The sequence below is a fragment of the Zootoca vivipara genome, chromosome 4, assembly GCF_965207765.1.
Source record: "Zootoca vivipara chromosome 4, rZooViv2.hap1.1, whole genome shotgun sequence".
Classification (NCBI taxonomy): domain Eukaryota; kingdom Metazoa; phylum Chordata; class Lepidosauria; order Squamata; family Lacertidae; genus Zootoca; species Zootoca vivipara.
This window is the reverse complement of record NC_142587.1, coordinates 103,131,725-103,148,853: the sequence shown is the minus strand read 5'-3', so window position 1 is coordinate 103,148,853 and position 17,129 is coordinate 103,131,725. Positions and strand designations below refer to the sequence as shown.

Sequence of the window (17,129 nt, the reverse complement as noted above, 5' to 3'; positions counted from 1 at the left end):
AACGAGCCAGACAGACTTGCACAGGCAGATGGCACTGGGGGATCAGGGGCCTTGACATTTTAATAAGAAACTAAAATCCTGCCATATGTGAAAAAAGTTGTTTTGAGCCTGCCATAGATCATGGCCGGGCATTTGTCTCTGAATGGGCAGGAGCCCCACACCTGCTTCTGTGAGCCTCCCTGCTTCTCCCCCCATCAGTGCCCCAGAGGCAGCCTCCGCCCCAAGGCCTTTTGCGGAAAGAGTTCACGGTGGCGAGTGCGGATTGTGCAACTCTCCTGGGCTGGGAAATCCCTCCTCTTTGCTGATATAAGAGGTGACAGGGCCTGGCCTCAGGGCTCTGCTGCTGCGTCTGGACTGGAGCACATCATGCGCAGCCACTTGGGATTCTTCTGCCTGAGCTGGGCCCTGGCCCTGGCCCACCCCCTGTGAGTGCCGGGAATGGGGCAAGGGCTGTGCTTGGACCTTCGCCCTGGGGGAGGGAGGAGGTGGCTCCATGGGAGAGCACCTGCCTTGCATGCAGAAGTCTCAGATCCAATCCCCAAAGGTGGAAGTCTCCAGGCATGGCCAGGAGAGACTCTCCACCTGAAGTCCTGGAGAGTTGCTGCCAGCCAGTGTGGGCACTATTGAGCTAAATGGATCCGTGGTCTGACTAAGCCAGCCTGCTATGCTTGCAGGCCTGTCAGTTGAGGAGGCTGCAATGGAAGCCCCCCCCCATTCTCCTTGGGCAGTGGGGACGGAGGGAGGGCTGACCTTTTGCTGCAGAGATGAGCCCCACGGAGGGGTCCATTGGGCCCAAGGAGAGAAGGGGGGCTCTGCCCTGGGTCTTCTCTCCCTAGAATCCCATTGTGCCACCATGTCTTCTTGCGGGAGCTGACCTGAGGCGGGGGCTCTGTTATGCCCCAGAAGGGGGCTCTTTCTGCCAGAGCGCCCCCCCCTGCCCGGGCACCAGGGCTGCTGCAGAGACCCAAGGCCAGGTGCTAACCGGGGTTTTTTGCTCAGCAGGGATCACGGGAGCAGCAAGTTCAATGGCACTGGCGGCAGCAGCTGGCACCACTTGGCCTCACAGCCTCCGCTCAACGACACAGGTGGGCTTTGCCAATGGGTACCTTCTCCAGAGGTCCTGCTCCTCCTTTCTCTGGGCACCACCCTTCTGTCTCCCTGCCCCACTCCCAGCCAGGGTGCCCCGATCAGAGAATTGCAAAGCTGGGAGGGACCTCGGGGGTCATCAAGGGCAGGAATCGCTGCCCAATAAACCCTCTGACAGGCGACCATCCAACCTTCTGCCCACCACCTTCTGAGAGGAGATTTTGGCATTTTTCTCACTTCTGGGGGCGTAGGCCAGAGAGGTGCATGCTTCGACTACTGCAATGCGCTCCACGTGGGGCTACCTTTGAAGGTGACCCGGAAACTACAACTCATTCAGAATGCGGCAGCTAGACTGGTGACTGGGGCCGGCCGCCGAGACCACATAACACCGGTCCTGAAAGATCTACATTGGCTCCCAGTACGTTTCCGAGCACAATTCAAAGTGTTGGTGCTGACCTTTAAAGCCCTAAACAGCCTCGGTCCTGTATACCTGAAGGAGCGTCTCCACCCCCGTCGTTCTGCCCGGACACTGAGGTCCAGCGCTGAGGGCCTTCTGGTAGTTCCCTCCCTGCGGGAAGCAAAGCTACAGGGAACCAGGCAGAGGGCCTTCTCGGTAGTGGCACCTGCCCTGTGGAACGCCCTCCCATCAGATGTCAAAGAGATAAATATGGCAGCCCTATTCAGGGAAGTTTTTAATGTGTTTTTAATATTTGTTGGAAGCTGCCCAGAGTGGCTGGGGAAACCTAGCCAGATGGGCGGGGTACAAATAAATTATTATTATTATTATTATTATTATTATTATTATTATTATTATCCCAAACTGGTTTGAAGTCCATATTGTGATTTTGCTTTTATAGTTTTTGACCTGACAATATATTGCGAATAATGATGTGTTTGTGTGCGCTATGCAAAAATCACCATGTGGGCAAAACCGTGCAGCCGGCCAGTGCCTCTCCATAGCTCCATCCTTCTCTCAGACCTTGTGAGATATATCGCGATGGTTAGCTGGCGATCTATTGCCATGTTCTCTGCTTCTTCCAGAGACCGCCAGGCGCTGTGCCAACGAGGAAGGCTTTGACGCCATCACGCTGGACGAGAGAGGCAACATGCTCTTCTTCAAAGGTAGCCTGGATCTCTCACCCGTCTCCCTTCAGCCCCCCTTTCTCCCTGCCCCACTCCCAGCCAGGGTGCCCCGATCAGAGAATTGCAAAGCTGGGAGGGACCTCGGGGGTCATCAAGGGCAGGAATCGCTGCCCAATAAACCCTCTGACAGGCGACCATCCAACCTTCTGCCCACCACCTTCTGAGAGGAGATTTTGGCATTTTTCTCACTTCTGGGGGCGTAGGCCAGAGAGGTGCATGCTTCGACTACTGCAATGCGCTCCACGTGGGGCTACCTTTGAAGGTGACCCGGAAACTACAACTCATTCAGAATGCGGCAGCTAGACTGGTGACTGGGGCCGGCCGCCGAGACCACATAACACCGGTCCTGAAAGATCTACATTGGCTCCCAGTACGTTTCCGAGCACAATTCAAAGTGTTGGTGCTGACCTTTAAAGCCCTAAACAGCCTCGGTCCTGTATACCTGAAGGAGCGTCTCCACCCCCGTCGTTCTGCCCGGACACTGAGGTCCAGCGCTGAGGGCCTTCTGGTAGTTCCCTCCCTGCGGGAAGCAAAGCTACAGGGAACCAGGCAGAGGGCCTTCTCGGTAGTGGCACCTGCCCTGTGGAACGCCCTCCCATCAGATGTCAAAGAGATAAATATGGCAGCCCTATTCAGGGAAGTTTTTAATGTGTTTTTAATATTTGTTGGAAGCTGCCCAGAGTGGCTGGGGAAACCTAGCCAGATGGGCGGGGTACAAATAAATTATTATTATTATTATTATTATTATTATTATTATTATTATTATCCCAAACTGGTTTGAAGTCCATATTGTGATTTTGCTTTTATAGTTTTTGACCTGACAATATATTGCGAATAATGATGTGTTTGTGTGCGCTATGCAAAAATCACCATGTGGGCAAAACCGTGCAGCCGGCCAGTGCCTCTCCATAGCTCCATCCTTCTCTCAGACCTTGTGAGATATATCGCGATGGTTAGCTGGCGATCTATTGCCATGTTCTCTGCTTCTTCCAGAGACCGCCAGGCGCTGTGCCAACGAGGAAGGCTTTGACGCCATCACGCTGGACGAGAGAGGCAACATGCTCTTCTTCAAAGGTAGCCTGGATCTCTCACCCGTCTCCCTTCAGCCCCCCTTTCTCCCCATGATGTGTGGAGGGGGCTGGGTTGGCTGGCCAAGGGGTCGCTATGGGAAGGTCTCTGTGAGATGTGGGCCCAGGAAGGTCAGGATGCAGAAATTGGGATACTTCCCTGGAGGCATCAGGTGGGTAGGATTGGGGGGGGGGCTGCTGAACCTAAGTCAGTCCCCTGGGGGCTCAGCCATGGGTCTCCCCTTCCTCCCCAGGGGACGTGGTCTGGAAGGGCTTCAGTGGGCCATCCGAGCCCATCAACGCCTCCTGGCCCCAGATCCAGGGGCCCCTCGATGCCGCCTTGAGGATCCACCACCTGAGCCAGCCAGCAGCCCACGACAACGTCTACTTCTTCCAGGTGGGGGGCTCAGACACAGTTGGGCCAGGGGGTGACTCCCCCCAACCAAAGAACCCCTAACGGCCCTCCCAGCCACTGGTGCCTCTGTGCCCTGGATGGGAAGGTGTGGGGCACCCCAGTGCTGGGGGCAGGATGGGGAGGCAAGTGGGGTGGGTGGGCTCTCTCTCCCACTGAGCTGTCCCACCCTTGGGCAAGGGAGACGGTGGGGCAGCCCTTTGTTGCGCCCTGTCGTCCTTGGCTGAAGTGGTGGGCGTGCCATTCTCTCCTTGCAGGGCCAGCGGGTCTGGGCTTACGCTCAGGGCAAGCTGAGGCCCGGCTTCCCCCGGCGCATCGAGGAAGAGTTCAGAGGGGTGCCTGGGGACCTGGATGCCGCTGTGGAGTGTCACCCCAAGGAGTGTGCGGCCGCCACCATCCTCTTCTTCAAGGGTGAGGTGGATCGTGTCTCCAGTGGGGTTGAGGGGCTCAGGAGGTGGGCCCGATGCTCCTGGGAAGAAGGCCGTGGAGTCAGAGGGCCCCAGAGTGGGAAGGGACCCCGGGGGTCCTCTAGTCCAACCCGCTGCAATGCAGGAATCTTGACTCAAGCAAGCCCCCCCCCCGACAGAGGGCTACGCAGCCTCTGCTTAAAGCCCTCCTCCAAGCGTGGGGAGAATTCACCTCTCCGCTACCTTGTTTGCTACCCAGGTGAGGAACAAGCACCTTTTGAATAATCCACAGAGCCAAGGAAACTCTTTTCAAGTCCAGCCTCTGGATTTAGGGACCCAGCATATATTATAGCTATTGCGATAGGACAGAGCTCACTCTGGCCAGCCGCCTCCCAGAACATCCCCCTGAAACTCCAGGCCAGGGGCTCCTCCAGCCCCCCAAGCAGGAGGGCAAGGGGGGAAGAGCTCCTCCCCCAAGCTGCCCCCCTCTGGCTGTTACAGCTTCCCCCAGGAGGATCTTGGGAGATGTAGTTCAGCGATGGAGGAGGACCACAGAGGCAGCTTCAGTGGAGAGACCAGGGGACAGAAGGGGAGCCTGGCTGTGGCTGGATCAGGCCAAAGGGTCCCATTGGCCCAGCACCCTCTTCTCACAGCAGCCAGACAGATGCATGCTCTTCACGGGACGCAAGCACAAGCGCCTCCTAGTGGTGCAGCAGTAGAACACATTTGCAAAGCTAAGCAGGGTCCGGTATGGTTTCACATTGGATGGGAAACCAGGGCACTAGGGCACTTCAGGGGGTCGGACTAGATGCTCCTTGGGTATCCCTTCCAAGTCAGCAATTCTAGGACTCTCTGTTTGCCTGTGTGGCAGCTGCTGACCCCCTTCCCTGCTCTGTCTCCCGCAGGCCCCCTGGCCCTCTCCTACGACTTGGCCACCGGGATGGTGAAACAGCGCTCTTGGCCGGCCGTGGCCAACTGCTCCTCTGCCGTGCGCTGGTTGGAGCGCTATTACTGCTTCCAGGGCATCGAGTTCTTGCGCTTTGACCCTGTTACAGGCGAGGTGCCCCCCAAGTACCCGCGGGACGCCAGGGACTACTTCATGCGCTGCCCAGGAAGAGGTGAGCTCCCCCACCTCTGCGTCTGGGGGGCTCTGAGAAGGAAACATCTACCCCCCAGAAGCCAGCAGGCGCAAACCCCACTGAGCCTCCAGACCCAACGTCAGCATTTGGTCCTGTGGGGCTGGTCAGCGAGAGTCTTGCATGCGAGGAAACAGCAAAGAGGGAATCTGGGGGTCCCAGAAGCAAAAAGCCCCCCCCTCTCCCGCAAGGTGTCCTGTGCCGGAGCCCACAGAAGCCAAAGGTGGTTGCAAGGAGCTGTGGTTTGGGGAGACCAGGGCTCCTGGGCACCTTCGGGCACCCTTCTCCCCACGTGGCAGCTGCGCAGGGCCTGCCGGCAAGGAACAGCTGCCCTGGGATGCCCACTCAGCCTGGCAGCTTGTGGCAGCCCAGCCAGTTGTACGGCCCGTAGGGCAGAGTGGGGAGGCTGCATGGGCTGAGCCCAGCGGGGCCCCCCTCTGGAGCCCAGCTCCAAGGGGGAGCTTAGCTGGGCCCCCTTGGGCCAGTGCCTTGGCCTAGGGGGCAACAGGAGAGGCCTGTGGCTGCTTCTCCCCAGGCCAATTTGCTCACAGTCCAAATTGCCTTTGGCCCCGGGGGGGGGGTGGCATCTACAAGCCCCTCCCCTGTCAAACAGCCCTCCTGAAACTGCCGCCTGTGGCATCAGGGGAACAGGCAAAATCACGCATTTATGAAGATGGGGGGCAGTGGGGGGCTTCACCTGGAAAAGGACTTCAGACAAGGATACTGTCTCACCTGTGGTGGGGGATCAGTGGGGCAGCCTTTGCCCTTCTGTGGCTCTGGGGCACTCCGATTCAGGAGCTGTTTTTTGCCCATGGACAGAGCTGTTTCTCAGGGCCCCAATTCACCCCCGGGCTTAGGAAGAGTTTCTTTTCTCAGCTCCTCTCTCTCTCTGCATTGCTTCCCCTTGACCCCGGACAGGCCATGGGCACGAGGCGCGGGCCAATGCCACCCTCAGGGCAGCCATGGACCCCTGCAGCGGGGAGCCCTTCCAAGCCTTCTCCTCGGACGACTCGGGGCGCATCTATGCCTTCCGCGGTGAGCAAGCGGGGACACCCTGGCATGACGGGGGGGGGGGGCAACAGGATGAAAGGATGTCATATGGAGGAGGGAGAAAGGTTGTTTTCTGCTGCTCCAGAGAAGCGGACACGGAGTAATGGATTCAAACTACAAGAAAGAAGATTCCACCTAAACATTAGGAAGAACTTCCCGACAGTAAGAGCTGTTTGACAGTGGGATTTGCTGCCAAGGAGTGTGGTGGAGTCTCCTTCTTTGGAGGTCTTTAAGCAGAGGCTTGACAGGCATATGTCAAGAATGCTTTGATGGTGTTTCCTGCTTGGCAGGGGGGTGGACTGGATGGCCCTTGTGGTCTCTTCCAACTCTAGGATTCTATGATTCTATCAGAGGGCTCACTGTCCCTGGAAGCGGGCATTCGGCATGGGGCAGAGGAGGGGGCTCAGCTGAGACAGGAGGGCGAGGGTTGGGGGGCTATCCTTCCACTCTCGTAGCCCCCGGGAGGTTGGAGACCCTCAACTGGAACCCAAATGGTGGCTGCCCACCCACCCCATAGACCCCCCTCCGTTTCTCCTCCTCGCAGGGGGGCAGTACCTCCGTGTGGACTCCTGGCGCGACGGCTGGCATGCCTGGCCTCTCAGCCACACCTGGAAGGGCCTAGAGGGGGACGTGGACGCTGCATTCAGCTGGGAGGACAAATTCTACCTGATCCAGGTACGGGGACAGGGCAGCTGGGGGGGGGGGAGGGAAGATACACCTCCGTTGTCAGGAGGAATATGGGAATGGGAACTGTAAATTTATGTTTATTTTAAAATCATTCGTGACGATTGTGGTATGTGATATGATATTCGGTTGATGTATCTATTTTGTAAAAGTTTGTCATTTATGTCTTTTATTTGTATGGCCGTAAAATAAACAACTGAATCTGGGAGAGGGCAGGGGGGGTCGGCTCTGCCCCCCACCTATGTGGTCTGGCCAGATGTGGCCTAAGAGGACCGAGGGAGCCATGGAGTCTCAAAGGGGGGGGTGTCCCTAACCTCTCATAGGGTGAATGAACCTCTACATTGGGATTCTTCCTCCTTTGCCCACCACCAGAAGGCAGGTGCCCCCCCTCCCCAAGTCTTAAGCCTCTGGCCCCTGCCCACCTCTTCCCACCATCTTCCACCATACGTCCCATAGGGAGGCTCAAAAATGGACACCCCCATGGTGCAAAGGCAGCTATGCTTTTGGGGGGCCCTTTTGTTCAATGAAACTCCCCCCCCCAAGAAAAGCAGCCATTATGGGAAGCCCCCCGAGTGGGACCCGAGCTCAGCACAGAATCTCAGAAGTGAAGAGTTGGAAGGGACCCCCAAGGGTCCTCTAGCCCACCCCCCTGCCAGGCAGAAGCATCTTTTCCTGCCTGCCATTCCCTGCAGCTGGCCTCAGACAGAGGCCTCTAGCTGACCCAGAAGACGGAAGGTGCCTGAGGGGCTGGGAGGCGGCTGGGTGCCCCCCCCCTGTGGGACTCACGGCTTCTCCTCCTCTTGCCTGCAGGGCTCTGAGGTCACCATCTTCCGGGCCGGCTCTGGCTACAGCCGCGTGGAGGGCTACCCCCGGCCTCTGCAGGAAGAGCTGGGGCTGTCCGGAATGGATGCGGCCTTCACCTGCCCTCATTCCAGCGACCTCTACGTCTTTCAAGGTATTTGGGGGTGGGGAGGGCTTCATTCTGCAAAGAGGGAGGTGCAGGGCCCCCCCCAAACCCTCTGGGATGGCCTTCCCTCCAGACCCAGGTGCAGTGCCAGGAAAGAGGGCCGTAGCTCCCCACATATGGATAAGAAAGGCTTTCGCCTGAAAGCCCGAGAAGCAGCTGCCAGCCTGTGCAGACAGCACTGAAGGAGATGGAGCAACGGTCTCCCTTGGCGTCAGGCAGCTCCCTGCGTTCCTGCGCACACTCCAGGGGACTCCTCTCAAGGCAAGCAAGAGCCACTGAGCCCCCCTGGCCTGGGAATCCTGGAATGGTAGAGTTGGAAGGGGCCTCCAGGGGTCATCCAGTCCAACCCGCTGCCAGGCAGGAGTCACAGGCAGGCTGTTTTCTCACATGCAGGCAGGTCCAGCAGTGTCTGTGGGCAAAAGGGCAGGAGAAGGCCACTCACTTCTGGGTGGGGTCTCTGGGCAGGCGAGCAGGGTCTTCTCCCTCTAGAGGCCCAGCATGGTTGAGGGGTGGGGTGGGGGGCAGGGAAAAGAGGGTGGGGGGCTCTGCATGCAGCTCCAGGGAATGGCACTGTGGGCCTGACTCGATTCCTCCACCCAGGAAACTCCATGAAGCTTGTGGACCTGCAGAGGAGCCCCCGCCTGCCAGGCCCAGCGCTGGCCACCCCCCACAACCACGTGGACAGCGCCTTCTGCACCCAACAGGGGGTCTTCCTTTTCCAGGGGGGCAACTTCTACCACTATAGGAGTGTCGACCATCTCCTGGGGGCCCCAGAGCCTGTGCCTGCCCAGAACACAGCTGCGGAGGTTTTCTGGTGCCCCATGGCAGGGGACAAGGGCCCCCACCCCCACCCCGCTCCCCAGGCATGAATGGCAGGGCTCCCATCCTGCCCTGAAGTGACCCACCAGCTCCCACCCTCCTCCCCACCTGCGCCCAATAAAAGTCTCTGCCTGGTGCCCACTGTCTGCCTGTGTTTTTTGGGGGGGGGGCTAGAGCTGATCTCTTGGGTCTCCCCCACCCCATAATCGGAGGGGCTGAGGGGGGGGTTCCAGATGACACGTTTGCCATACCTTCATCCCAGCAAGAGTTGTCCTCCCCCCTTTCCCAGTCCGCCTCTTGCCTTCCTCATTCGGTCAAGCTGGGTTACTGTGCCAGAGATCCCCCCCGCAACCTGCATTTGTGGGAATGTGACTGAATCCCACCCCCACCCCCCACTCTGGAAAGGACCTCAGCTGCTGGGTGCTGACTGAGCTGAGAGAGCGGCCCAGGTCAGGATTGGCCCAGGCTGAGCATCTCTGGGCAGAGGAGGGCGAGAGTCCCTGGTTCAGTCCCCAAAGGTCTGAACCCCAAAGTCCCCAACTCCAGAAAGGAGTCTGTGCAGGGAAGGCTGAGCCAGATGGACCCGATTCGGTCTCCGTGTGGGGAAGGTGCAAGAGAACAGGCTGGGCATCGCAAAAGGAGCTTTTATTAGGCGGCTTCCCAGCCGGGGCGCAGGCCATTCTGCCGGCCCGGGCTCAGCCGAAGATGCAGACGGTGCCCGAGGCCAGGCGGTGGCGGTACTGGTGCAGGAGGCTGGCGTCCTGCGGGAAGCTGCTCTTCATCTCCAGCTTGCCGGGCACCACCAGGAGGGTGACTCCGGGCCCCAGGCCCTCGGCCAGCTTCTGCAGCATGCGGCGGGCCAGGTAGTCGGAGGCTCGCGCAGGCTCGGCCTCCAGGCTGGCGTAGACGTCCGGGGGCGGGTTGGGCAGCTTCCACTCCAGCTCTCCGATCAGCTGGTGGGTGCGGGCGCGGTCGAGGGCGCAGGGGCTCTCCCCATAGCAGGCCACCACGTTCAGACCCCCCGGGCGCGGGCGGCCACAAAGCTGCCCTGCGCCAGCACCTCCTCGCCGGCGTCCGCCCCGTCGCCGCCCGGCTCCTGCCAGGCCATCACCGCCCAGCGCAGCCAGTCGTAGTTCTGCTCCAGCTTGCGCAGGACGCTGGAGGCCAGCTCGGCCGGCCCGGGGGGCGCCGCCGCGGGCAGCTCGGCCAGCGCCCGCCCGACGTCGTCCTGCGCTTGCTCGGGGAAGTAGCGGGCGCAGGCGGCCAGCGCCTCCTTCATGCGCCGGTGCACGGCGCCCACGCGCTCTTCCCAGACGGCCAGCAGCAGCGCCGGGTCGCGCTGGGTGAGGCCCGCCTGGCACAGCAGGCACAGCAGCCCTGCGCCCAGCAGCGCGTTCAGCTTCTGGCACACGCCCGCCATCTCGGGCCTCCGCGGCCGGTGCTCCTCGACGGCGCGCGCCAGCAAGGGCCGCTGCGCCGCCACCCCGCAGCCCTGCACGCGCCGCCACGCGGCCAACAGGCGCCGCTCCAGCTTCTCGCGCGCGCACGCGGCCACGAAGAGCTCGGCCTCGCGCGACGCCGACGCCGTGCCGGCCGCGCGCACCGCCAGAGCCAGCTGCTGGAAGGCGGCCGACACGCAGTCCTCGCACGCGCCCAGCTCGCCCGCGCCGTCCAGCGACAACCCCGGCCCGGCGGCCAGGTCGCGCTCCAGCAGCGCCAGCTCGCGGCGGACGAAGGCGGCCTCCTCCGGCGTCGCCGAGCCCCGCAGCTGCGACGCCGCGCCCAGCGCCAGGGAGCGCAGCGACTGCAGGAAGCCCGTGGGCTCCAGGCACTGCGAGAAGAGCGCCATCCGCAGGCCGACGTGGGGACGGGAGTCTGCAAAGGGAGAGAGAGAGAGACGGGGGTTAGGGAGGCACAGAGAGAGAGGCGGGCAAGAAGGGGAGCCCCCACATGGATTTAAGAAACTCTCTTAAACAGCCAAGATTGAAGATCCCAGCTGCTGGATCGGGCCCATGGCCCATGTCGTCAGCAGCCTATCACTGAAAGGGCCCTGAGGTCATCTAGCCCAACCCCCTGCCTGCAATGCATCTGTGTCAGGAGAGCCACCGTTCAACCTCTGGCTACAAACCTCCATGGAAGGAGAGTCCCCCCCCCCGTAGGAGCCATCAAACAGCTCTCTCCCAGGAATGTGCCTCTTCCTCTTTTCAGGCCACCCAAGTTGGTGCCCATCATTTCCTCCTGTGGGAGGGAGTTCCACAGTCTAAGCATGTGCTGCCTGAAGGAGGACTTTCCTTTTGTAGGAAGGGGGAGGCTGGGACCCCAATCTCTGTCCCCACAACCATGCCTGCTTCTGCTGCTAATGCAGGCACAGGCAAACTCCGACCCTTCAGATGTTTTGGAACTACAATTCCCATCATGCCTAGCTCACAGGACCAGGGGTCAGGGATGATGGGAATTGTAGCCCCAAAACATCTGGAGGGCTAGAGTTTGTCCTAATGCATTGTGAGTCAGAGAAGAGCACCGAGCCACTACCCTCTCGCACCCCCCCACACACTGTGCATGCTCAGAGAATCCCTGGTCCAAGGAGGCAGGAGGTGTCTTTGAGGCCAAGTCCTAAGGCAGCCTTGGCCAATCAGGCGCTCTCCTCTCCACATGCTCTGGGCTGGCAGCCAACTGCGATGGCCAAGACTGTTGGGAGTTGTCATTTGACATGCTCAGAGGGCGCTGCGTTGGCCAAGGCTGCCTTCGTGAAGCCTTCCTCAGCCCCTGAGGATCCTGCAGCAACAGAGGCCAGCTGGGGGAGCTCATAGGGGAATCTGCCCAAATAACCATGGGAACTGCCCCCCCAGCTACCATTCCCAGCACCCTTTACAAACTCTAGTTCCTAGGAAACTTGCTAAAGGGAGCTTCCAAGGCCAGAGGCAGTGTACCCCTGAATGCTGCTAGTCAGAGGAGGCGGGCAGGAAGGCCCTTGAACCCAGATGGAAGCTTGGGTACAAGCCCCCCAGATTCAGTGGGGCTACCCAGCTGGGATGTGGCCTCCTAAAGAGAGAGAGAGAGACCCCTCACGTATTTCACAAGAGCTGGGAGGGAGGGGGGATGCCCTGAGGGGCTGGCCTGATGCCACCCATGGCACCCTCCCTCCCTCCCTCCCTCCCTCCCTCCCTCCCAGCCATGGCTGCCTCTCCTGGCCACCCAGAACCAGCCCAGGCACCGCCTTGCCCTTGTGGTGCCTGACAAGGGCGGGCAGAGAGCAGGGAGTCGGTGCCCTGCCTGGCACAGGCTTGGAAGTGACCGGGTTCTTCTTCTTCTTCAAGGGCAGCCCCTGGGAGTGGCTGGCAGTGCCAGGCCCAGGATCCTGCCTGCCTGGCACAGTCCGGGGGGGGGGGGAGGTTGCACTTGACGCTTGGAGGGGGGTGGCTGCCACAGTAGCCATCAGCCCAGCCTGTGTGTGCATGGAGGGGAAAGCTGCGGAAACTCTTCCCGGACACCATTTCTTGCCAGCATAGGAAGCGGGCCGGCCTCTGGGCAGGAACCCTTGGGCAGAACCCTTGGGCAGGAAAAGTCGTTTCCTTCCATCCAAAGAGTGCAGGTATTCAACAGGGTTTAGCCACCAGGTGTGACTAGGTGAGGGTCTGTGACCCCAATAAGAGCCGGACAAAGGGTCCCCTGGCCTGTTTTTGGGTCTGGTGCTCTCACCACCACCCCTCAGAGGGCAAGTGTGGGTCCCCCCCCTCTAGCCAGATGGCTCTGCTTGGCCTCCATAGTCAGAGGCAGCAGCAAATTCTCCTCAAGACCCATTGCTGGAGGCTCTGAGACAAGAGGGGGGGGGTTGCTCCTGCTTCGCACAAGACAGGAGGCATCTGACTGGCCACTGGGAGGACAGGATGCTAGATCGATGGGCCACTGGCCTGATCCTGCAGGCTCCCCTTAAAGCAGGGGTCAGCAACCTTTTTCAGCTGTGGGCCGGTCCACGGTCCCTCAGACCATGTGTGGGGGGGGGATGAACGAATTCCTATGCCCCACAAATAACCCAGAGATGCATCCTATATAATAAAGTGCAAGTGTCTCTGCGTCCAGATTCCCTGTGTCCCTGTGTCCGCGCTACTGCACAGGTGCCCCACGGACACAGGGATTGGATGCAGAGACTGCACACACACACACACACACACACTCTCTCTCTCTCTCTCTCCCCACCCCCCCACCTACCGTTTCCCTGCGGCCGCCAACCGCTGCTCCCATCCGGACTGAGCGTTGGCGGCGGGGGGGGGGAGGGGAGAGAGAGCGTGTGTGTGCGTCCAGCAAGGACAGGTCCTGGGGTTCAGAGAAGTGCTGCGCAAGCACTTCTCTGAACCCCGGAATGTCTCCTTCCTATCGGCGGCTGGGGGAGAGGAAGGAAGGAGGAGAAAGGGCTGCTTTCTCCTCCTTCGTTCCTGTCCCCCTGCCGCCGACAACAAGGACAGGTCCCGGGGTTCGGAGAAGCGCTGCGCAAGCGCTTCTCCGAACCCCGGGATGTTCTAGCGCCCATTTATTCAACGGGCTGAATTACACTAGTTTTATATAAAAGCAGACATTCTACTCATGTAGAAACACCAGGCAGGCCCCACAAATAACCCAGAGATGCAGTTTAAATTAAAGGGCACATTCTACTCATGTAAAAACACGCTAGTTCCCAGACCATCCGTGGGCCGTATTGAGAAGGCGATTGGGCCGCATCCAGCCCCCGGGCCTTAGGTTGCCTGCCCCTGCCTTAAAGGATCAACCCTGGCTAGAGAGGTCTGCCTGCCCCCAGCTGCATGTGGAAAGGGCAGCAATGGGCCTCCCCATAGCTGCTCTGGCCCAGCCTCAGGTGGGGGGGGGTCTAGGGGTCTCTTTTACCTGACTGCACAGGAGGGTCTGTGGAGCTGCTTCCTCAGCCTCTTGTCCTCTCCCTTTGGTGCTGAGGTGCCAGCCACCTCCTGCCTCTGCTAGTACCGCTGCTGCCACAGTCTCTGATAACACCCCCCTCCCCGGCCCAACTTATCAAGGCAATGGCCAGGGCACGTAGCAGGGATCTCACCTTGGCACAGCAAGAGGTGTGTGTGTGTGTGTGTGTGTGTGTGTGTGTGTGTGTGTGTGTGTGTACAGGGGCAGAAATGTCTTATGGAAAATAGTGGGAACTTTTAAGAAGCCATGTGCCATTTGTTCTGGGCTTCTTTAAATAGAGGGTGACTTGAATGGGGGGGGGGCAAAAAGAAGAGCTTATTTGTCCATGACTAGGGGGTGCAATCTGGACAGTTCTACCAGGGGCGCAAGATCACCTAGCCTGGTGGCAAGCATGATCCTTCTCCAGCCAAAGAAGGACTACATAAAATCATAGAGTTGGAAGAGACCAAAAGGGCCATGCAGTCCAAACGCCTGCCAAGCAGGAAACACCATCAAAGCATTCTTGACATATGCCTGTCAAGCCTCTGCTTAAAGACCTCCAAAGAAGGAGACTCCACCACACTCCTTGGCAGCAAATTCCACTGCCAAACAGCTCTTACTGTCAGGAAGTTCTTCCTAAAGTTTAGGTGGAATCTTCTTTCTTGTAGTTTGAATCCATTGCTCCGTGTCCGCTTCTCTGGAGCAGCAGAAAACAACCTTTCTCCCTCCTCTATATTACATCCTTTCATATATTTGAACATGGCTATCATATCACCCCTTAACCTTCTCTTCTCCAGGCTAAACATATCCAGCTCCCTAAGCCGTTCCTCATAAGGCATCGTTTCCAGGCCTTGGACCATTTTGGTCGCCCTTCTGGACACGTTCCAGCTTGTCAGTATCCTTCTTGAACTGTGGTGCCCAGAACTGGACACAGTACTCCAGGTGAGGTCTGACCAGAGCAGAATACAGTGGTACTATTACTTCCCTAGATGCTATACTCCTATTGATGCAGCCCAGAATTGCATTGGCTTTTTTAGCTGCTGCATCACACTGTTGACTCATGTCAAGTTTGTGGTCTACCAAGACTCCTAGGTCCTTTTCACATGTACTGCTCTCAAGCCAGGTGTCTCCCATCCTGTATTTGTGCCTTTCATTTTTTTTTGCCCAAGTGTAGTACTTTACATTTCTCCTTGTTAAAATTCATCTTGTTTGGCCCAGTTGTCTAATCTGTTAAGGTCATTTTGAAGTGTGATCCTGTCCTCTGGGGTATTAGCCACCCCTCCCGATTTGGTGTCGTCTGCAAACTTGCTCAGGATGCCCTCAAGCCCATCATCCAAGTCATTGATAAAGATGTTGAATAAGACTGGGCCCAAGACAGAACCCTGTGTCACCCCACTAGTCACTACTCTCCAGGATGAAGAGGAGCCATTGATGAGCACCCTTTGGGTTCGGTCAGTCAGCCAGTTACAAATCCACTGAATGGTAGCATTGTCTAGCCCGCATTTAACCAGCTTCTTTACAAGAATATCATGGGGCACCTTGTCAAAGGCCTTGCTGAAATCAAGATAGGCTACATCCACAGCGTTCCCTTCATCTACCAGGCTTGTAATTCTGTCAAAAAATGAGATCAGATTAGTCTGACATGACTTATTTTTCATAAACCCATGCTGACTTTTAGTGATCACAGAGTTTCTCTCTAGGTGCTCACAGACTGTTTGCTTAATGATCTGCTCTAGAATCTTTCCTGGTATTGATGCCAGGCTGACTGGGCGGTAATTGTTTGGGTCCTCTCTTTCCCCCTTTTTGAAAATAGGGACAACATTTGCCCTCCTCCAGTCTGCTGGGACTCCGCCTGTTCTCCAGGAATTCTCAAAGATTATTGCCAGTGGTTCTGAAATCACCTCTGCCGGTTCTTTTAATACTCTTGGATGTAGTTCATCACCACAGGACCAAGCAGATTGTGAGGCCTAGGATCAACACTGCCAGAAAAGCCATGTCTGAACTTTCTGAACGCTTCTCCAATTCTGTCAAACAAGCTATTCTGAATTGCCCCAGAGATAGCGTCAAAGCCAGGTGGAACCACATCAAAGCGGCAATGCAGCTGGAAACCTTGTTGGACGAGACCACGCCTGTTAGGGCAAAATTCTGGGTGCGAGAATGCTCAGCCACCCAGCTCATCAGGCAAGGGCCTGTGGTCATTGCGGAGTATAAAAGGAAGGAGTCCAGCCACGATCCGGAGCAAACAGCAAGGTTTATTACTGCGCAGCAGGTTCAATGCCAGACTGAACCCCGTGAACTTTTAAAAGTTCCCACCACCACCCCATAATGCACATCGAAAGCATCATACATACATCACTTGTGACAGGGTAAAACGTCAGAAAAGGGGAAGGTGCAAGGGGCATTAGCATACAGGCATACATAACTTAGTTGGTCTTTAAGGTGCTACTGAAGGAATTTTTTTATTTTACTTCGACCCAGACCAACACGGCTACCTACCTGTAACCAGGAGGTAAACAGGATTAACATAAGGTAACAATGCACGATGTCCCAGGACATTGATAAGCAAGTACCAGTAAGTATCTGGGAGGGGATCCTTGAGTACTTGGCGGGGAAAAACAATGGGTCCAGGTGTGAGTATTGCCTCTGGCTTTGGAGGGTCGGGAATGGCAGGAGATGGTACCTGAATGGATTATGGATATGCAGAGGAGCACCACCATAGCTACGTGACCTCTCGCTTAAAGGATTATGGCTGTTCCCTGCATCCCTGAGAGCCTTGGCCAGAGTAGCAAAAGGGGGTTTCATTTAGAAATAAAGATACACGGTATTCATTCATAAAGAAATATGGTTACATAGAGTCTCAGGCAACAGAGAAAGGGCAGGAAAGGGAGCCTTTATTACACAGGGCTTGATCTTGAGGGGTTCGTGTTGGTGCGATACTAGAGTGGTGTTGTAGGATCAAATGGGGTCCCCTTGAGGGCATTTGTGCCAATCTTGATTCCCAAATGAAGCCTCGTTTGGGTGCCCCCCCCCCTATAAAATTCCCAAACAACGCCCAACTGCAGCAAGCCCTGAAGGCTGGCAACCTCAGCCGTGACATGTGGCAATGAATCCCTGGCAGAGCAGCCCAGGGCCTGGGGCATCCCTGGCAGTGACAGAGGAGGAATGGCCGCTGGCAGGACAGGAAGGAGCACAGGGAGGAGTAGCCCTGGGGTGCCTCTGCAGCAGCACAACCGGGCGCCGTCCTTGGCGGTTTTAAAGCAGAGGTTGGATGGCCACCTGCCATGTAGGGGAAGCAGGCAGAGGGCCTTCTCGGTAGTGGCACCCGCCATGTGGAACGCTCTCCCATCAGATGTCAAGGAAATAAACAACTATCTGACTTTTAGAAGACATCTGAAAGCAGCCCTGTTTAGGGAAGCTTTTCATGTTTGATGTTTTATTGTGTTTTTAATATTC

At 57.7% G+C, this 17,129-nt stretch overlaps 1 protein-coding gene and 1 pseudogene across 3 annotated transcripts; one reads left to right on the top strand and one right to left on the bottom strand.

The window, feature by feature from the left end:
* Nucleotides 1-105: 105 nt before the first annotated feature.
* HPX (hemopexin) lies at nt 106-8,908 on the top strand. Of its 3 annotated transcripts, none has more exons than XM_035114989.3 (10): nt 106-425; nt 1,003-1,085; nt 3,223-3,303; nt 3,551-3,693; nt 3,966-4,119; nt 5,021-5,233; nt 6,170-6,286; nt 6,846-6,976; nt 7,796-7,940; nt 8,553-8,908. In XM_035114989.3, the coding sequence occupies exons 1-10, from the start codon at nt 121-123 to the stop codon at nt 8,819-8,821; spliced, it is 1,641 nt and encodes a 546-aa protein (XP_034970880.2). In that variant the 5' UTR covers nt 106-120; the 3' UTR covers nt 8,822-8,908. The 3 variants fall into 3 exon arrangements, with proteins under 3 accessions (XP_034970880.2, XP_034970879.2, XP_088525059.1); XM_035114988.3 differs by having other exon boundaries at nt 1,000-1,085; XM_088668933.1 differs by lacking the exons at nt 106-425; nt 1,003-1,085 and adding an exon at nt 2,268-2,599.
* Nucleotides 8,909-9,444: 536 nt separating this feature from the next.
* On the bottom strand, nt 9,445-10,626 carry LOC148686111 (uncharacterized; annotated as a pseudogene).
* Between the last annotated feature and the right edge of the window lie 6,503 nt (nt 10,627-17,129).